The sequence below is a fragment of the Falco punctatus genome (genome assembly GCF_963210335.1).
Source record: "Falco punctatus genome assembly, chromosome: 3".
Classification (NCBI taxonomy): Eukaryota; Metazoa; Chordata; class Aves; order Falconiformes; family Falconidae; genus Falco; species Falco punctatus.
This window is the reverse complement of record NC_137582.1, coordinates 106,212,110-106,231,021: the sequence shown is the minus strand read 5'-3', so window position 1 is coordinate 106,231,021 and position 18,912 is coordinate 106,212,110. Positions and strand designations below refer to the sequence as shown.

The following is an 18,912-nucleotide window of genomic DNA, read 5'->3' as shown; positions in this document are numbered from 1 at the left end:
TTCTCCTCTGAGGCCAATGCTGCAGCATCCCTTGCTGGATCCTACCAGTCCCGAAGCCAAACTCTCACCCTCTGGCTAGAGGAGGGAGCAGGCGAAGGGGAGGACGGCAGAGATCTCTAACCTCTGGCAGGGGGATCTCAAGCTCAGTAAGTCTTAAAAATAACACATTGAGTACCTGATAGATGCCCGTTTCCAAAGGAGTTGAGGAGTCACATCCCTTCACAAGTAAGCTGATCCCGCTCCCACCCACCGGACAGGGCAAGGAGCACGGAATGGCCAGGGAGCACACTCAGAAAGTGACCACACGCTGCTGGCCAAACCCCACTGCCTTCTGCAGCACGGCACCGCCGCCCGGTTTCTCAGCCTGTGTGCAATTAGTCAAAGGCTGCCTCTTCCAAGGAAGCAGCTCTCGCAAATGCTGAGTAAGACCAACTAGCCGGCAAATAAGCCATCACCGGCATGTTCAATCACAGAGACAGCAATTACTGCTTTTGATAATGAAAAGTCCACTCAGAGCTTAGATAACAGCTTTCCAGCTGCCACTGGCACCATCTGAAACACCAGTTCAGGCTTGATTTTAAACGTTTAGTAGCAGTTGGCAACTGGATAAATGAATGCAACTCTGAAAACCCTTTCACGCTGCGATGAGGAAATTCTCCACAAACAGAAAGCACCACACAGCGCTTCCTGGGAAGCCAGAGAAAATTCCTTCTGACACAGTTAAAATAAACAAAAATAAAACCTCCAAACAAACAACAAAAAACCCAGCCCTGTTTAAAGACATTTTTCTAGCATTTAATGCAGGCACAGGACTTGAAATGAGCACCCTCAGCCAAAAAAACAATACGGACAGTAGCAAATGAAGAATTTCATCCAAACAGTGTGATACTTACGGTAGAGACAGCCAGCATCCCCTCCCAGCTGCGACCATCCTGGGCAACATCTGTATGCAGTCTGGTATTTCACCTTGTACACTTGCCTGTAGCCCGTGTAGTATGCAGTTCTGAAACACAACAAACCAAGATACCACCCGGACAACGTTAATTCCAGCGGAACGAGGGAACTGGAAAGAACAGAGGTTGTAACACTTAACTGTGGATATAAACAAAATGAGGTTTTCAAATGCACTGACATTTTTTTCCACCTGGTCTAGCAATGATCACTGATGCTAAGAAAATACTTCTTAATTTACTCTAATCAGAAACACAAGAGATGTGTGTCCAGGTCCTCATAACACCCCTGACTGTTTTCTCCTCTTCTAAACTATTTCACAGCTCTGAGCTCCTCTCTTAAACTTGTTAATGAAGGAAATTTAAACTTTAAGAGAAACGGGTATTTCAGTCCAGCTTTAGCGTGCATGGGCAAGTGTCTCCAAGGGGCTGGTGAGCTAAAAAAATTGTCAGAATCCTGATGGGAATATCCAGCTATGCAAAAAGCTCTCCATGCAGGTACGATTTATATAGCAAGGTTCCCACAGGTTAAAGCCAGCAGAACCAATCTCCCTGATGGAAAGGGCTTTCTCCTCCTTGCTCTCCTCCCGCTCTGCCCTGCAAAACCCTCAGCTAAACATTGACAAGCCCAGCCACGCCACGTGCGATCACATCTCCCCCATCTTCCAGAAAAAGCAAAAAGCCCTCTCCAGCGCGGCACAGTCCTGGGACGTGGCAGCGCAGTTGCCTGCTCAGCAGAGCCAGCACAGCCTCGGCAGGGGACGATGCACTCAGGTGGAAGCTGAAGGTCCCTGCAACAACTCCTATGAGTAACTTCCAGGGTAGTAGTTGGGGTCTGAAAGCAGGAATTGATCTGAAGAAAAATAAATATAAGTGACACTTTTTTTTTCTCTGGAAATTTGATGTTTTGTGTATGTGAAAATTGAAACACAGATAAAACTCTTGAAGGCAATTTTTAAAAAGATCCTTTGGCAGGACATGAAACTACTCCACCAAAGCAAATCAGACAAACAACAAATATTTGGCACAGCAGATGTGTTGTACATGTCCCCTGAAAATATTTATCCTAACTCAGTCTAGTTGTTTGATTTTGTTGAATGTTTCTAAAAAAACCCTAAATAACAGTGAACCATGAATTCCCATGAAGAAAACCTTTGGCTACTCCTCTGTGCCAACCAGCATATGGAAGCACAACTGAGAAAAATAAAAGCAGATACCTTTTTTTTTGTATGAGCTATTAACAAATTATGAAGGAAATGCTCGTGTTCCCGAAGCAGCTGAGAAAACAATTTACAGTCCTTCAAACACCAGGAGAGCAGCAATCAGGCTCAGATCCACCCGGATCCTCTCGGTACCAAGAGCTATGTCCCAGCCCAGGGCTGCAGCGCGGTGGGCAGGGTGCGTTAGGAAGCACAGGAGGACATGACAGCAGTGGGCTGGTGCTAATGCAACAAGCATTCCCTGCATGGGCTATTCTGGAAAACACCATCCTTCTCATCCAAAATGAGGAAGACTGCATGGCCACAAGCAGCCCCTTCCCTCTGCCCTGCACGGGCTCAGAAACGGGGAGGAAAAGGTATACCAAGAAATAGCAATGTAGGACAGCTCAGGACTAATCCCGGGCTCCTTTCTGCCCCCAACATTACCCTGAACAACCTCATCTCCACGAGTTTGATGGGCTCGTCTGGACACTTCAGATCCTTAAGTCAGCCCAAGTGGATTCTCAAGGAGATGCAAATATTTTGACAGCCTCCATTGCCTGAGGATATCTGGATGCTGCAGACTGGAAAGAACCACATAGGCGATATTTTATCTTCAGTGTTTCTGTTTTCTTTCATGTTTTAAGGAGTCCCTGGCACAGAAAATGTTGAACGAGCCAGAACTAATGGAACCCAGGCTTAAAAATCTTGCTATGTCCTGCTGCTGGAAAATCCACTTCCAGCCTCTCTGGGACAGCTCTGTTGTTCCTCCAAGTTTCGTTACTGAGGGCTGAGCAAAGTTACCTTCTGTTGTTACCTAATTCAGGAAAGTTACACAACCAGTAGCAAAAGCATTGCTTTACCAGGAACAACGAGAAGCGCAGCCCAGAGGATGCTCAGATCATCGGCTGAAGAGCAGATGCTGGCTCCCTGAGCAGGCAGGGCCCGTGTTGTGAGTGTACGGAGCAAGGTTTGTTCTGACTTTTAGGAAATCTTTTATCTCTGCCTAGAGTACAGGACTGCAAGTCCTATAAAACCAAATGCAACTGGTTCTGAAACACACAAACTCAGCAGATAAACATCCCCTTGGCCACCCTGGGTCCCCTGCCTGCCCCAGCCCACCCTCCTCCCCTGAATCTCGCTTACAGTTTAGGCAAAGTGATGGAACTGTAGTGGCGTCTGCAGCACCCCAGGCATGCATGGGAATTTTAGAAAATTAGCTCTAACACTTATGAACCTTGCATGTCAGTGACTTGTGCTTCAGCCCCTGCAGACAGCTGGTCCTCACCAGGCAGGTGAGCTAGGCAGCGGCACTAAACGGTGCACTGGGGAAAGGAACAGCAGATGCTGGATTTCCCTAGTCATGTCCATGAACTCAAAGGCACTGAGGCCAATTTCAGGCTAACCCTGTGTGTGTCAGATCCTGAAGCTGTTAATATGCTTCCTGAGGCCTGTGCTGCTGGAGCTGGGTCCAACTGGAGCAGCTCCAGCGGGTGAGACAGAAGCTGCGTAGCATCTCTCCAAATGCACAAACTGTGCGCTCCACTGCCCTCAATTGCTCAGCACAAGGGAGCTTGGCAGGAGATCACCCATCTATCGCAATAAGCTTGCTGCGATGGGAACTCCTGAAAGAAGTTTAGAGCAAGGGGATATAGGACAAAATCTTGCCTAGAATGAGGAAAGTTCTGTGATAGTCCTTTTACCATCTTGCTTTTAAAATTCCTTGGGTGAAATCCCTCACAGAATCTCTAGGCTTCATCTCTGCATTTTCATCAAGGAACAGAGTTATAGCACTAGGCTGTTCTAATATTCACAATGAAGCACAACAGAAAATTTTTTCATTTCAGTTCCTTGATTTACAATGTCAAAACAGTACACTAAAGAACCCGAGGGACAGCTGGGTCTGAAAAGTTCCCAGCCTTTGAAGCAGGAGGAGACAGGGCACCTATCATTTCAAAGCCCTCTCTTAAAACACGGTCAAAAGATGGACTCTGTTTGCTCCTTTATTACCACTACACAGATATCATCACCAAGATAATTACTGGCAATTACAGGTTAGGAAGAATTCCTAAAGTCAAGACTTAAAAGCTGTCTCTAGTCCAAGATACTTCTTTGAAACTACTGCTATCATTATTATTTTGTAAAGGCTTGTAACTGCCTAACAAGGCAGGAAAAGCAGGTGGAGTACAGAAGAAGATGGGGCACACTGTAGTTTGGCTGCTATGCAGGTAAAAAAAGTTCATTATTTGCACTGTTGCACACGTTCATAACCCTCCCCCTGCAACCCTTCCTTGCCTGGCCTCCCAGCTCCCAGTAAAGGCCAGTCAGCAACTCAAGGGCTGTACCATTAGCTGAACAACTGCATCCATTTTCTGCTCAGCGTACAGACAAATTCCTTTCTTGCCCGTGCAAGCCTACCTCCACTGAGCTGTACACTCTTCTGAGGTGGGCACAGCCCCACTCTTGGTGCGAAAGGAAGCCGGTGACCCACAGCAAAACCTGCCAACGACCACCACCTGTCCTCATGGAGCATCACTTGCACGATGGCCACATTTTTTGTGGTATTTGTTATTTTTTTTCAGACCATACACAATAAACCTCACTTGGACCTAGCTACTGCCTTCAGCTTTGTAAAACTACAGAGGCACTGAGATGCCTCCGCCGTGAAGCTGAGACATGTAAAGATATAGGAAGAATGCACATGATGCGATTAAGTCATTTGGTTAACATGGCAAGATCATAGGAAACAGATGTAATACATCATCAGGTGACTGCAAACAACTAACCAGAAGAAAGCTTCTTTAGAACAAAAGCAATATATCTTCCCTTTGGGAATTCCTTAACAATTTAAAAACTCAGTATCAAAAAGGTGCCAGGTAGGGTCAGAAACCCCTCCAGCTAGACATATGTAGGGTTTACAAATCTCTCACAGTCTCCAGGTTTTAGCCAAGAAAAAAATATCTAATAAAATAGATTTACTCTTTACAGCTCACTTGTGGGTTCAGAGCCACATCTCCCCCTGCACATAGCTTTCTGTTTACATTGGCCCCTAAATGAACTGCTTTGCTACCCTAATGCCAGACCCGCTGACGGCCAGGTACCAAGTGCAGGGTAAGTCTCCCCTCTCCCTAGAGAGCTGCAGGGGATTGAGGAGAGCCACAGCCATGCTGGCTGGTCACTGAAGCTCCTCGGAGGGTACCACGCAGTTATCGATGCTATTTCTTGTGCCAGACCCCAGTGTGGGCAGCAAGACAGGCACACATGCAGCTGCTCCCAGCCCTCTCCCCCTGTGCCCAGACCCACCAGCTGCGTGGCCGGTGCAACAGGCTCTCCCCTTTGCAGATGCCAAGTGAGCAACGAGCTCGCTTCCCCACTGCTGATGATGAGAAGGAACCAATTTCCATCACGCAAGGAGCAAATCAAGCTCCAAGGAAGAACACATACCTCCGCTCGTAGCCCGTACACCACTGCCGTCCCCCGCAGTCCTGCTTCCACACTTTGACAGTGCGGGTGAAGGCCTGGACACAAGGCTGCCGGTGCCCCACGACCGCCAGCTCCTGCTCTGCACAGACGTTTGGCCTGCCACAGAGAAAAAGAGGTGTCTCTGAATTTCCTTACTTACGAGCTTATGCAATATATGGTGTTTGCCTCCTCCTTTAATTAAATCAGTGTAGGGAAAAGAAATCTGCCAGGTTGACCAGCCACAGGCAGTTGTCAAATGCAGCCTCTCCAGCTGCCCCCAGAATTCTTGGATTTAATGCTCTTGTGAACAGATAGAATTGTAAGAGCGTGACACTGGCACCAACAAAACACACAGTAGAATAGTATAATCTGTATTTCTCAAAAGCATGTCAGTAGGCTTTTGTGAATCAGTTAAACATTGGAGAACTACAAGGTGAACATCACAAACCCACATTTAGATGGAAAACGGCCATCTAAAGCGGAGAGGACACGGGGAGTAATCCCACGTTATGAGCCAGTGGCAGACATGAGAAGCCTGCTCCACCCTGAACCCCCTCCTTGAGTCTCCAGACCTGCAGCCTGTGATGAGGCTCAGATACAGGAACAGAAATCTAAAGCAAGATGTTTTTATAACATTGCAACATAGCAAACTTCAGTGAGATCGGGAAGCTGACATTTGGTACCTCTAGGCCCTGGGATGCTCTACAGCCCACTTGAAAAATGCAGCAGTTACTTTTCCACTGATAAATTAAGGCTGATTTTTAGCCTTGAAACAAAAAGGATGGATCAGAAAAGAGGCAGCAGCCTACACGATATGATAGCACCATAATTTATATGTTTGTCCATCCTGTCTGATCTCAGTTAAAGAAGAACATGTTCTTTCTTTGGACCTAGGGCATTATTTTCCTGACTATTGTCATTGTAAACACAAATGGGATCTGCATCATCTGACAGCAATTGGAAAAAAAAATATTCAGCCAGTAGAAATGATACATCATTTTGTTAATACTGCTTTAAATCTGTTTTAGACATTTTGCTGTCTTAGCTGCTCTCTCACACATTCAGAACTGCAATTCCAGTAAATTCCAGTAAATAAAAGTGAATATATATACAATTTGGTAAGAAAATAAGGAAAATACCATTTGTGTTTCATTTCTTTTCTAATCTAACTCTCCTTCTCCAAGTACGAATCAGTAGTTTTAACTAAGAACAAAGAAGGAATCATTTATCCCTGACTTAATAAGTTATGAGCCATTCATTATTTGGGACTGCTTCTGTTGCTTCAAAAGGAGCCGAGAGTTTTCACAAAAATACTTTCTATAAAAGAAGTTCAACTAAATAGTTTGGACATGGTGAAGCACAGAGATTGCAGCTGGCATCTGACTGCTCCAAGATGTTCAATTACACCGCTCTTACAGCAAGCCTGGCAATGCCTTTGGGATTAATGGCATGTTTTCTTCCCCCTCCGGTTTTGCTCTAAAATCTCCTCTCGTCATCCCCACATGTGGCCACTGCCGAGCTGCTTGGCTTGCAAAGCTCCGCACACATCACTTCACCGATACAACAGTTCCCAGCACTAATGGTGACTGCCAGAGAAGCTGTTTTATTTTGTGAACGTCTCCATACACGGCGAGCTGCAAGCTGATGCCAAGAGCGGCATCTCCCTACCCTCTGGACCTCCTCTGCTGCGAGCCTGCCGGCGCCTCACCTCCCAGCTCTCTGCACGTCCAAAACCAGAACTGAAAGGAACCACAAGAACAAGGCTGGCAGCAGTACCGTTTTGGTGTAATTGATTACAGCGAAGAAAGGTTTTTGTGTGCCCCAAACAGTGGTTGTGTGTGCAACAGGCATCGTCCGCAACGCCCCATGGGAAGTGACAGCCCTGCCCCGGCACTGGCAGATTCTTTTCTCTCACGCTTTGGCACACATCTCATCTCTAGCATCTCATCCAAGAAGACCTAAAAGTAATTGTCAAGGCAGGAGCACAAAATCTCTGCCATGGGGAGAAAAGGCATTGTCTCGCAAAACCTTTATCTGCTGGAAAGGACGCCTTTCCCATCAAAAAGTTAAAAACATCAGGGAGAGCAGCTTGGAGTTAGCACACCATGCAACACCGAGTTCATTTACAGAAAGAATTAGAGCAATCCCCCTGCATTGAGAGATCATCTTCTGGCAGGAGACCAAACTTGCAAGGAAGTTTTCCAAAGAAGCCAAATGATTAACATCAAACTGTAACTGTAAAATTTAATTAAAAAGAACGGACCTACGTGCTGCTAGCCTAACAGCAAAAGGGGGAAAAAAGCATGCACCAAGAGATAGACAAAGTGCAATAAAAACAGCAGGTCTGTGAAGAAAGGTCAAGCTATTTACACAACAATCACCTCTTGCGCTCACACAGTAGCAACATTGTGGTTAAAAACAGTGAGTTACCTCCTGCAAGCAAAGCCTATCCAGATTTTCAAACGTCTATTCCCCTTTATGTACATCTGGTGCTAGATAAAGAAACACAGAGCAGCCCTCCCTCCCTTTCACTCTCTCTGCTCCTGCCTTCACCCTTGATTTGAAAATACTGTATTCAACTTCTGCTTTGCAGTTCCCTGCCCTGTAAGAACACTCCAGCACTCTTTTCTCGCTACTTACATATGGGGCTGCAGTTTGTTCCCAGAAGCCAGAGAAGATATTTGCAATGCAAGGATGAATGACAGTGCCACTGCACGAAATTCCATCGCAACACCTTCTCTCTCCCCCCCAAAGTGCTTCCAGTGGGCGCCTAGAAAATCTCACAGCCTTCTCAAGCACGACTCGCCAGTTCCTGTTCCTCAAAGGACACTCCTGGCCATCTCCTGCTTCTAACTTGCCGGTGTCTCTCTTTCTTGCAAAGGACAATGCTATTGGAGCACACGGGAATTCTTGCACAGGGAGAGCAGCTTTATCATTTCTAGATGCTTCCTCACATATGGGTTCAGTTCAGCAAGTTTCTTCAGTCCATGGGAAATGATTATAGTGCAGATTGTCGCTGGGTTTTTCCCAAATCCAAACCAGGCTTCTTATGCTCATTTGCTCGCATTGAAATGCACTGAAGTGACTTTTCCTTCTGGCATTTGCTTCTTGCCAAAGCCCGAAGACCTGGTGGCTCACAAGACCTGGGTTCTGTCCAGCGATGAAGCCCCATGTGGGTTTAGCTGATTTGGAATTGCGATCCACTGCACAAGGCAATATAAAAATCAGCACCCATCAAGTGAAAGGAAACAGGAGGGGTGCTCTGCTGCGCACCGAGAAGTCCACTTCCAGGGGGCTTTTCCAAAAGCAAGCGGAGTCTCTTTTACCCCACCTGCATAGGTGAAGCCATCCAGCTGCTACAGCCCCCCACCTTCCTCCGGAGACAGGCTTGAGTAACTCCTGCACGCACACACACACACACACACACTAAGAGCAGCTTCCCTGCATTTCAAGGGAGTAACAAAACTTTCCTCCTGCCTTTCCCAGGTCTAGCTCCTTTCCCTCACGTGCTCTCTTGTTTCTTTTCTTGCTGACAGTCAGAAATCCCTCCCACCAGCTGTGTCCAACCCCGAGGAGAGGAGGGGGGAAACCCTGCAGAACAGTAGCAGAAATGATTCGGGTTTGTTTCTCCAAAGACAGCTCTTTTGCACTACCCAAGGCCAACTCTGTACACACCACCCAAAATCCCTTTCCCAGCAGCTCTAAAAATATCCCACAGAGACTGAATCTTTCCTATGCACTTTAACAGGTAACAAAATTGATCACTTCCCAAGGAAATTCTGCTGTGCACATAATACAGACAGGGACACATCTGACCTGCACTCAGCTGCTCGAGTGCTGTTAACAACCAGGTCCCAGGGTGGTGGGGAAATACACTGGGCAAAGAGGGAGCTGGGGAACAAGATGAAATTGCTATCTGCCTTTTCCCACCAATCTCCCTACTGACCAGGGAGAGAGCACAAGAAGTCATTGATGAGGATTTTGCTGAACCTGGGTGACAGTCCGCTGGCCCCTGCAGAATGAAAAAACAGAGAGGGAAGCGCCCAAGCCTGGCTCTGAGTTGGTTCACTGCTGAGTTTCCTCTTCCAAAAAACCACCACAAGTATCTCCAGTTGTTATTGCCAGGCTTGGCAGCACTGGGGAGGGCCAAGGAGCTTACAGAGAGAGGAGCTGCCTCCTGCCTGCCTTCCTGGAAGGATGGGTGCATGCATAGCAGCCAACGCAGCAGGATGGAGAAGACGAGAGCGGAGCAGGGATGCTGCACTAAAACTTTCCTGCCTCAAGAACCCACCATCAAAGCCTCCCACTGAGGGCTCATCAAAGCAGCAGCTGGGCACTGCTCCACTGCCCTGGGGCAGCCCCAGGCAGACCTGACCTTTGGCAAACACCGATTTCTGTGAGTGAAGTAGGATAAGAAAGTTTGCGCCGTTTCAGTGCCCGTGCCAGGCGTGTATTCTGCTACTGAAAGACAACGATTACATCAAGACTGAAGTCACCCACAATCCATGCCCAAAAGCTGGTAGCTCTGGGAAGAAACCAAGGCAGCGGCTTTTTACACCTTAACCCTTCCAACGTCACAGCAGTTGTATAAATCATTTAGGTCACAGAAAGAGCAGGTATGGGGGGGGCTAATGTTTCCACTTAGAAGTAAAGTATCTGCCAAGCCTAACAGATGGGAAAACAACATCTTTCATTCTTCCTAAAAAAAGGCAACTACATCAAGATGTTTTGTAGCGATGGAGAGCGCTCCAGGATACAATAAATTCAGGCCCACGTTTTCCTGTCAGGACTTTAACAGTTTGGACTTTTCTTACAGTAGGAAGCAGTGAGGTAGCTCCTGCTTAGTCTCTCCGTACTGACTTACCACCACTAGCCAAACGCTTTCTCTACACGCAGCTGATCCTCTGTTTGGGCCCAGCTTTGGCAAAAATGGTGCCGGGAAGGCAGTGTCTGCACCTGTAGGAATGGTTTGGGTTGGAAGGGACCTTAAAGATCACCTAGTCTGACCCGTGCCAGGGGCAGGGACACCCGCCACCAGCCCCGGCTGCTCCCAGCCCCGTCCATGGCCTTGGGCACTGCCAGGGATGGGGCACCCACTGCTGCTCTGAGCAGCCTGTGCCAGCGCCTTGCCACCCTCAGAATGAAAATTTTCTTCCTAATATCTGATCTAAATCTCCCCTCTTTCAGCTTAAAGCCATTCCCCCTCGTCCTGTCAGAACATGCCCTTGGAAAAAGCCCCGCTCCAGCTCTCCTGTTGTCCCCCATAGCACCGCAGGGTGCTGCAAGGTGTCCCTAGAGCCTCCTCTGCAGGCTGAGCAGCCCCAGCGCCGCAGAGGGGCTTCAGCCCCCCCAGCATCTTCGCCGCCTCCTCTGGGCTCGCTCCAACCGCTCCGTGTCCCCCCGGTGTCGGGGGCTCCGCAGCGGCGGCAGGCGGTCCCGGTGGAGCCGTGCGCCGGGCCGGGCCCGCCAGGCCGCGGGCGCTGCAGCCCGGGCGGGCAGAGCCTGGAGTGTGGCTCCCTCTCCAGGCCGCGGCTCGTCCGCGCCGGCCGGGCCCCTGCGCTGGGGCTGGGCTGACGGGGCTGGCCGGGCCACCGTGCCAGGAGGCCACCGTACCCTGCTGGCCGACTACCATGCCCAGGAAGCCACCGTACCCTGCTGCCCACCATGCCCAGGAGGCCACCATGCCCTGCTGCCCACCATGCCCAGGAGGCCACCATGCCCTGCTGGCCGGGCCACTGTGCCCAGCAGGCCACGATATCCTGCTGGCCACCATGCCCTGGCAGCCACCATGCCTAGCAGACCACCACGCCCGGCTGGCCAATATGCCCAGCAGTCCCCCATGCCCAGAAGACCACCATACCCTGCTAGCCACCATGCCCAGGCAGCCACCATGCCTAGCAGGCCACCATACCCAGCAGGCCCCCATGCCCAGGAGACCACAGTGCCTGGCTGGCCACCATGCCCTGCTGGCCACCATGCCCAGGAGGCCACAGTGCCTGGCTGGCCACCATACCCTGCTGGCCACCATGCCCAGGAGGCCACAGTGCCTGGCTGGCCACCATACCCTGCTGCCCACCATGCCCAGGAGGCCACAGTGCCTGGCTGGCCACCATACCCTGCTGACCACCATGCCCAGGAGGCTACAGTGCCTGGCTAGTCATCATACCCTGCTGACCACCATGCCCAGGCCACCATGCCCAGGAGGCCACAGTGCCTGGCTGGCCACCATACCCTGCTGACCACCATGCCCAGGAGGCCACAGTGCCTGGCTGGTCACCATACCCTGCTGGCCACCATGCCCTGCTAGCTACCATGCCTAGAAGGCCACCACGCCTGGCTGGCATCCATGCCCAGGAGGCCACCAGACCCTGCTAGCCACCATGCTCTGGCCACCATGCCCAGCAGGCCACCATGCCCGGCTGGCCACCCACAGAGCAAAGGACAGGCATTGGTGGGGGAACAGCTGGGCCTGGAGCACAGCAGGAGACCCCACAGCGTGTAAAGCCATCCCTGCCACCCTTTGCAAGCCACTTCAAAGGCAACAACAAGGCTTCCCACTTCAATGGATTCATGTGAGCGAGCGCTGCAGAGAGAGCACTGCAGGGAATAGGTAAAACACATGAAAGATGGATATCAAAAATGCAGCACTGTTTAATACAGTCTTAATTTTGTATCATATCCCAGCACAAGGACCTGCTGAAGATGTCATCCTTTGGCTCGGGGTAAAACAACCCTGGAAAGGGCCCAAAGATACAACACGGTCCTACAAAGAGTGATGATAACATCTGCGATAACACCAGAGACCACAGATTTAGAAACATTAGCTTGTCATTCATTCCCTAGCATTATTTAACCTCTGCCACCGAGCGTGCTGAGCATGGAACGGGCTTCTGGGCTCTCAACTTGGACAGTTCGGCATCGCCCCGTCACCCCACATCCCCCCTTCATCCACCACACTGCCCCGGCAGTGCGGCGGTAACGGCTGGACACGACGACCTTCAAGGTCTTCCCACCTAAAGGGTCCCGCGACACCCGACCGGGCGGCACGGAAGGGCTCTGCCCGCCCGCCCCAGCCCGGCTCGGCGGGGAGCCCACGCGTGGCCTGGCCGCGCCCCGCAGCCCCGAGGGCCGCCCCCAGCGGGGGGAAGGCGGGCCCGGCCAACCGCCCGCCCCGGAAGGCGGCGAGAGCCCGGCCCGGCCGCGATGCTGCAGCTCCGGGACGCGGCGGAGGGCGGCCCGGCCGGCAGCCCCGGCAGCCCCGCGGCGGCGATGCTGGTGCCGGAGGAGGCCGGGCCGCCCTTCGAGCCGCCCGCCGCGCCCCGCCAGACGCTGCGGCCGCTGAGTGTGCGCACCGCCACCCGCGGCGGCCGCCTCCGCCAGTACTTCGTGTTCCGGGTACGGAGCGCTGCCCCGGGCCGCCCAGCCCCGCACCCCGCCGCTGCACCCCCCCGCCGCTGCCCCGGGCCGCCCAGCCCCGCACCCCGCCGCCGCTGCCCCCGGGCCCGCCGAGCCCCACCCCCCCACCCCCCCCTGCCGCTGCACCCCGGGCCGCCCAGCCCCGCACCGGGCCCGCCGAGCCCCGGCACCCCCCGCCACCGCTGCCCGGGGCCGCCCAGCCCCGGGCCGGGCCCCGCCGCTGCACCCCGGGCCGCCCAGCCCCACATCCCCTCCCCCGCCGCTGCCCCGGGTCACCCAGCCCCGCACCCCCCTCGCCGCTGCACCCCGGACCGCCGAGCCCTGCACCCCCCACCCCGCCGCTGCCCCGGGCCCGCTTAGCCCCCATCCCCCTTAACCTTGGCCCCGGTGAACTCCGCATCCCCCGACCTCTGCCTCGGTTAACCCGGCACCCCCCGACTCGGTGAACCCCGCAGCCCCCCGACCTCTGCCTTGGCTAATCCATCACACCCCAACTTCTGCCTTGGGCTGCTGAACCCTGCATCCCCCCCTAACCTTGGCACCGGTGACCCCCACATCCCCCTGACCTCTGCCTCAGCCCGTTATCCCAGCACACACCCCCAACCTCTGCCTTGGTTAATCTGGCACCCCACACCACTGCCTCAGGCCACTGAACCCCGCACCCCCCCAACCTCTGCCTCCTCCGTTTAGTCTGGCACCCCCTAACCTCTGCCTCCCCTGTTTAGCCTGGTACCCCCTAACGTCTGCCTTCCCCCTTTAGCCTGGCACCATAGAGCAAGCAGTCAATGAAATCCGCGTGGTTGTGATGCCCACCGAGGACGGGGCAGTGCAGAGCGTCTGGCTGCTGACCGAGTAAGTAGCGCTGCCGAGGGCCAGGCCCCCTCCCCTTGCACCCTTCGGCAGACCCCAGCCCTGCAGCCCACCTACACCTTTCAGAGCCGTGTGTTGTATTAACGCTTGTGAAGTGATGTGGCCTCGCGTGGCTGTACCATATCGCTGTTCCTGTATAATCCAGCCCACTGGGGGATTTCGATGAAAGCTCCCAAGTTCACTCGTTTCAAAATCCAGTACAATAGAGAATTTGCTCATACCCTAAACCCACTAACGCAGCTTTAATAAACTACTTCACCAAAAGGCAGCGAGTTACAGGCCGTTAGCCCTGCAATTCACCGATCAACGAAATGGAAGCTGACAATTTGCAAGGTGTCTGGACTAGGGGATAGGAGCAAAGCACGAGCCGAGATGCCTGATTCTTCAGAACAACGCTCAGGCAGCTCTGCCAGCTCCGAGCACCCCCTGGGGTGGGCAGAAGGCAGGGGGCGATTTCGGTCCTTTCACTGTGGGACAAGTCAAACCAGCAGAGAGAAAGGTTCACGGCAGGTGGAAACGCTCCAGCCCACCGCCCAGCCCCACTATTTTGCACTTACCTTGACACAGTAAGGGTAGCTGTGGTCTCATCAGCTTGACATCAGTGTTCCTGTTGAAACAGATAATTTTTAATTTTTGTAAGGAAAGACAATTAAATCAGTAACACTATCAATAAGCTGTTGCAGATTTCAAAGCTGCTAGTTTAAAAGCTGAGCTCATTACCCTTAAGAGTAAAAATATGATGTACTCTTAGGTTGCCCTGATAGTATTATAGCTGTGATGGTTTCAACAGCAGCATGGCAACACACTCCAAGAAAGGTAAGATCTTTTAGTTAGGAAATTTGAAGAAACAAATCAGTTTTGAACGCACAGATTGTTCTTATGGAGGGAAATAAGAAGTCAGACCACAGAGTTAAAGAAAACTATTTCTCTCCCCTGAACATGCACCAGTGCAGTTAATAATTTAGCAAACATGGCAACACACTAACAGCATGGTACCAAACTACTGGAAGAGTCACTGGAGACTCCACTCTTAATGGAGGATGCATTACATAGCATTCAAGATCTTCAGACTTACCTGATTTTCTTAATATTTTCTTATGTTGTAACAAGACGACGTTGTGACATTCCACCTCTTACCAGACTTGCTGATTCAAAGCAGAGGCCATAATGGAAAATAAATATGACTAAGACATCAGATTTGTTCTCCTTAGCAACTCTTCTATCCATCAAGCTGTAAAGTATTTCCAGCCAGTAAAACTGCTAATGCTCAGTTGTGTTATCTTACTAGAATTGATCACTGGAACAACGAGAAGGAGCGTCTTATTCTTATCACAGATTGGTCCCTCCTGATCTGCAAATACAACTTCATCAGCCTGCAGTGCCAGCACGTGACAAGGATAGCCCTCAGCGCAGTCGATACCATCTCGGTCGGGGAGTTTCAGTTCCCACCTAAATCGCTGAACAAGTAAGCTGGCATCGTAATACGGTAGTGTCACTGCAATTCCTGCGTTATCATTATAAGCAGTTTGAACTGTCAACCTTTGTCACTGACTGCTGGACACGTTTGAGGTTTCCTTTTGCGCATGTGGCTTTGCAAATAATTACTGAAGCTTCATTAGAAGGCCTCAGAGTAGCTGCTGTTTTGCTGGGATAGTTACTAGTTACGTTAAATGCCAATTGCGTAAGGACTTTCAGGGTAAGACAGATAGATTCAGAAGTTCATTGCCATTATGTAATGCAGTAAGTAGCAGCAGCAGTAGTAGCACCCTAGCATTACTAGAAAGCCACGGGTACATGTTGGTTCATGCATAAACACAGGCTGTCACAGGCGATACAGTTCAGGCATTGTGTCCTAAGTGTCTAATGAGCTTAACCTTTTTGCACTCAGCTTATAAAAACGTTCCTTTGCGTATTTCAGGGGCTGAATTCTTAACCGCTGTAGAGGAAAAACTTACTATCAAACTTATATTTCAGCTTCCAGTTTTAAGTAGGTCTTTTCCAGACAGCACACTTCTAATTAAACTTGCCTCAAAGACTCCAAAGTCGTACCATATTAATTCCGCTGTCTTCGGTATCAGGCGAGAAGGTACTGGTATCCGAATTCAGTGGGACAAGCAAAGCCGCGCCTCCTTCATAAACAGATGGAACCCGTGGTCCACAAACATCCCGTACGTCACCTTCACCGAACATCCGATGGCAGATGCTGATGAGAAGATTGCATCCCTTTGCCTAGTAAGGAAGTCGCCTCTCCTATTCCAGATGGCTTGTTGGTCTCATAAGCTTGATAAGACTTGTATTATTTTGAAAAGATAGAGCAGTTACTTCAAAGGGACAGAACGTAGAGCTGTAAGCTACATTTCCCCGTTCTCCAGATTTTGACTTGCAGGGCAGCCTAACTGTCAGTTTTGGCCAGCTGCCTATAAGTGGTTTAGACAAGAAGGAAGCTGAAACTTCCAAAGGTGTAGAGTTCTGCAAAACCCAAAAGAAAATGGATCTTGGTGCTATTCCTGCTCTTACTCACCTGACAGGCTGATGCCTGACTTTTCATCTAGGACTGCTAGCTAATTAAACAAATAATTCCTAACCGTTAACCTTCACTCAGGTGCTTCTCAGTTTTTCTTGCAATAGCTGCTGCTTTCTTCTGGAGGTTTCCTTAAAAACAGAACACTATAGTAATTTAACGCACCAATGAGAAGAGCAGAAATACAGTCAGAAATAAACTATGCAAGTCATTGATAAATCTTTATGCATCTAGCTGATGTGTTTAATTTACATGTAAGTAGTGTCCCAGTATGAAATTAACTGTATCATTAAGGTTGAATGCCAGAATGTAAAGTTTACCATGGCATGAGAGCTCTTAAGACTTCTACAGCTTTAGCGTTAATCCTTCACAATTCAGTATCAGTAGCTGTGTGCTCTGCAATTTTTAGAACAATGGAAAAACAGAGAGGTGGGTTTTTTCTTTCTTTCAGTTGGAAAACTTCAAAATTCAGCTAATTCAAGCTGTGAAGAAAGCCCATAAGGAGTGTCCGTTGCCAGGAAGGGCTAACGGCGTGCTAGTGCTGGAGCGTCCTCTTCTGATCGAGACCTACCTGGGATTGATGTCCTTCATCAACAATGAGGCCAAACTTGGCTACTCCATGACAAGGGGCAAAATTGGATTTTAAAATCCACTGCATTTAATCTTTTCAAGGGGAGGTGATTTTGGTTTCCTGGGGGGAGCATGCTGTGTGGCAGAATACGTGATAAAGTGAAGATGTTGGGAGAATGAAAGGAGGCAGCTGTAGAATTAACGGTTCACAGGAGGCCCTGGTTGTTATGGAGGATGCACAGGTCAGATTAATCTGAAGCAAACACAAGGTAGTGTCATTCTTCTATTTTGTGTCAAATTTACAGTTCTTACTGGTTCTCATACAGGGCTAGTCAGCAGTGGTGTTTTCCATTTCTAACTGCGTGTTCGTCCCCATTAATTAAGTGCAATTGGTACCTGCTACAAACACTCCACACAAATATCCAAGATACAGTAGAATGTACATGCCATATTACAGCTCTATCCCTATATATGGTGTCAAATCATGTAGTGTGCTCAGGATCGATCTGTATTGTTTAAAGAGGTATTGGTGTTCACAGTTCACTGTAATCCTAGCATTTTGATTAATGCCTGTGAAGAATTTCAAAAGCTGTGTCAGTCATTCTTTAGCAAAAGAGTCAGCTAATTTTGTAACAGCTGTACTGTTTTGTCTGCTCAGAAGCAGTGCACATGAACTATTACTCTGTAAACTGAAGTATATGGCTGAAAATGTGTTTATTAGCTTTTTGTAAATATCCTTCCGTCTAAGAGTGTCTTAACTTCCTAGCTTATTACATGTTTTCCTGCTGCAGCCATAGAATAAAGACTCTTTTGAGAAAATATTGCCAAAAGCCTCAAGCACATTTGCCTTTAAAGCTATTATTTATAAAACTAAAAAGGAATTCTATTTTGATTAGATTTATATTCTTAGCAATTTTTCTTACATCTACTCTAGTTTGGGACAGCAGCAGTGCAGGATTTTTTAATGGAGACAGATAAAACTTTAAGCACTGTATGCCAATCTTGATTTATATATTCCTGCACTTCACCTCCTACAAACATCCAGTAATGAAATTCAGAAGCCGCGTAAGAGACAAGTAAATTGCTCATGAGGTTACTCTAGCAAGCTTTTTCATTGTGTGTGACCTTCTATACGTGGTGTTTTATCAGGGTATTTATCTGCAGAACTACAATACTGACTAAATGCTGCACTGCAGTGGTGTTTTTTGAACTTCAAGTAGATGTGTCTTTATGAAACTTACATAAAGCTGAAATCATGGTGGAATGCAACAAGGCGCATGCCCCTCTCAATGCATTTTCTAAGATACCCGTTTAATTTTCATTAATCTTGCAGTAAAGTTACATTTCAACTCTATTTGTTCTTCGTTCTTCATTTCGTGGAGACTGAGGCTGTGAAACTAAGTAGCAAAAATATCCAATAAAACCTTAAACAATGGGCTCCCTTCTTTTGAATGATACTGTGGCTTGCTACTTGGGTTAAAGGATAGTCCAGTGGCTCTTTCCCTGCTGAGCCATCCACTCCACTTTGGCACTGCATAGTTGGGTCAAAAGCTCCCATTTCAGTTGCCTGTATCAGCTACAATCCCTCTCAAAAGATTCAGTATACTAAATCTATGCTAGACCAGGCCCAATTACTGTCACCTGTTAACATCTTAGTCTAGAAAAGCAAAATTATTACAGATTACTTAATTTGCTTTCTGAACGAAGAACTTGTTTTGCTTTAACAGTAACTGATTTGCTAGAAAGTATCTACTTTGCTACAGTATTTAATTCTAATTAGAAAAATCTGTTGTCTTGCAAGACTAGATGTAAGCTGTACACTGTTGTGTGCAAATAACTGTTTCCTTGTGCTGGGATAAATAGCTACATAACCACAACACTGGTCATATAGAAACAGACTTTAGAGTGGATAAGTGCAGGTTTG

At 49.2% G+C, this 18,912-nt stretch overlaps 2 protein-coding genes across 3 annotated transcripts in view; one reads left to right on the top strand and one right to left on the bottom strand.

Moving 5' to 3' along the window:
• MEGF6 (multiple EGF like domains 6) overlaps positions 1-11,654 on the bottom strand; it is a 109,850-nt gene extending 98,196 nt beyond the window's left edge. The window contains exons 1-3 of one of the 2 annotated variants that reach the window (XM_080380307.1): positions 8,252-11,654; positions 5,594-5,728; positions 894-1,003 (exon numbers count right to left, since the gene is read on the bottom strand). In XM_080380307.1, coding sequence (XP_080236433.1) covers positions 894-1,003; positions 5,594-5,728; positions 8,252-8,337 — 331 coding nt within the window. In that variant the 5' untranslated portion in view covers positions 8,338-11,654. The remainder of the gene's footprint in view (positions 1-893; positions 1,004-5,593; positions 5,729-8,251) is intronic. The other variant, XM_080380308.1, reaches the window with a different exon arrangement.
• A 1,120-nt stretch (positions 11,655-12,774) lies between these two features.
• On the top strand, positions 12,775-18,342 carry TPRG1L (tumor protein p63 regulated 1 like). The gene is made up of 5 exons (XM_080380326.1): positions 12,775-13,006; positions 13,788-13,879; positions 15,186-15,362; positions 15,976-16,129; positions 16,870-18,342. Exons 1-5 carry the CDS (start codon positions 12,815-12,817, stop codon positions 17,062-17,064), a joined length of 810 nt encoding a protein of 269 aa, XP_080236452.1. The 5' UTR covers positions 12,775-12,814; the 3' UTR covers positions 17,065-18,342.
• The last annotated feature ends 570 nt before the right edge of the window (positions 18,343-18,912 follow it).

Bases quoted from the DNA above. Each gene is read 5' to 3' on its own strand.
- TPRG1L (XM_080380326.1), top strand. From the start codon at position 12,815: ATGCTGCAGCTCCGGGACGCGGCGGAGGGCGGCCCGGCCGGCAGCCCC. The intron at 13,880-15,185 runs GTAAGTAGCGCT...TTATCTTACTAG, and splicing joins AGCGTCTGGCTGCTGACCGA to AATTGATCACTGGAACAACG. The intron at 15,363-15,975 runs GTAAGCTGGCAT...CTTCGGTATCAG, and splicing joins CCACCTAAATCGCTGAACAA to GCGAGAAGGTACTGGTATCC.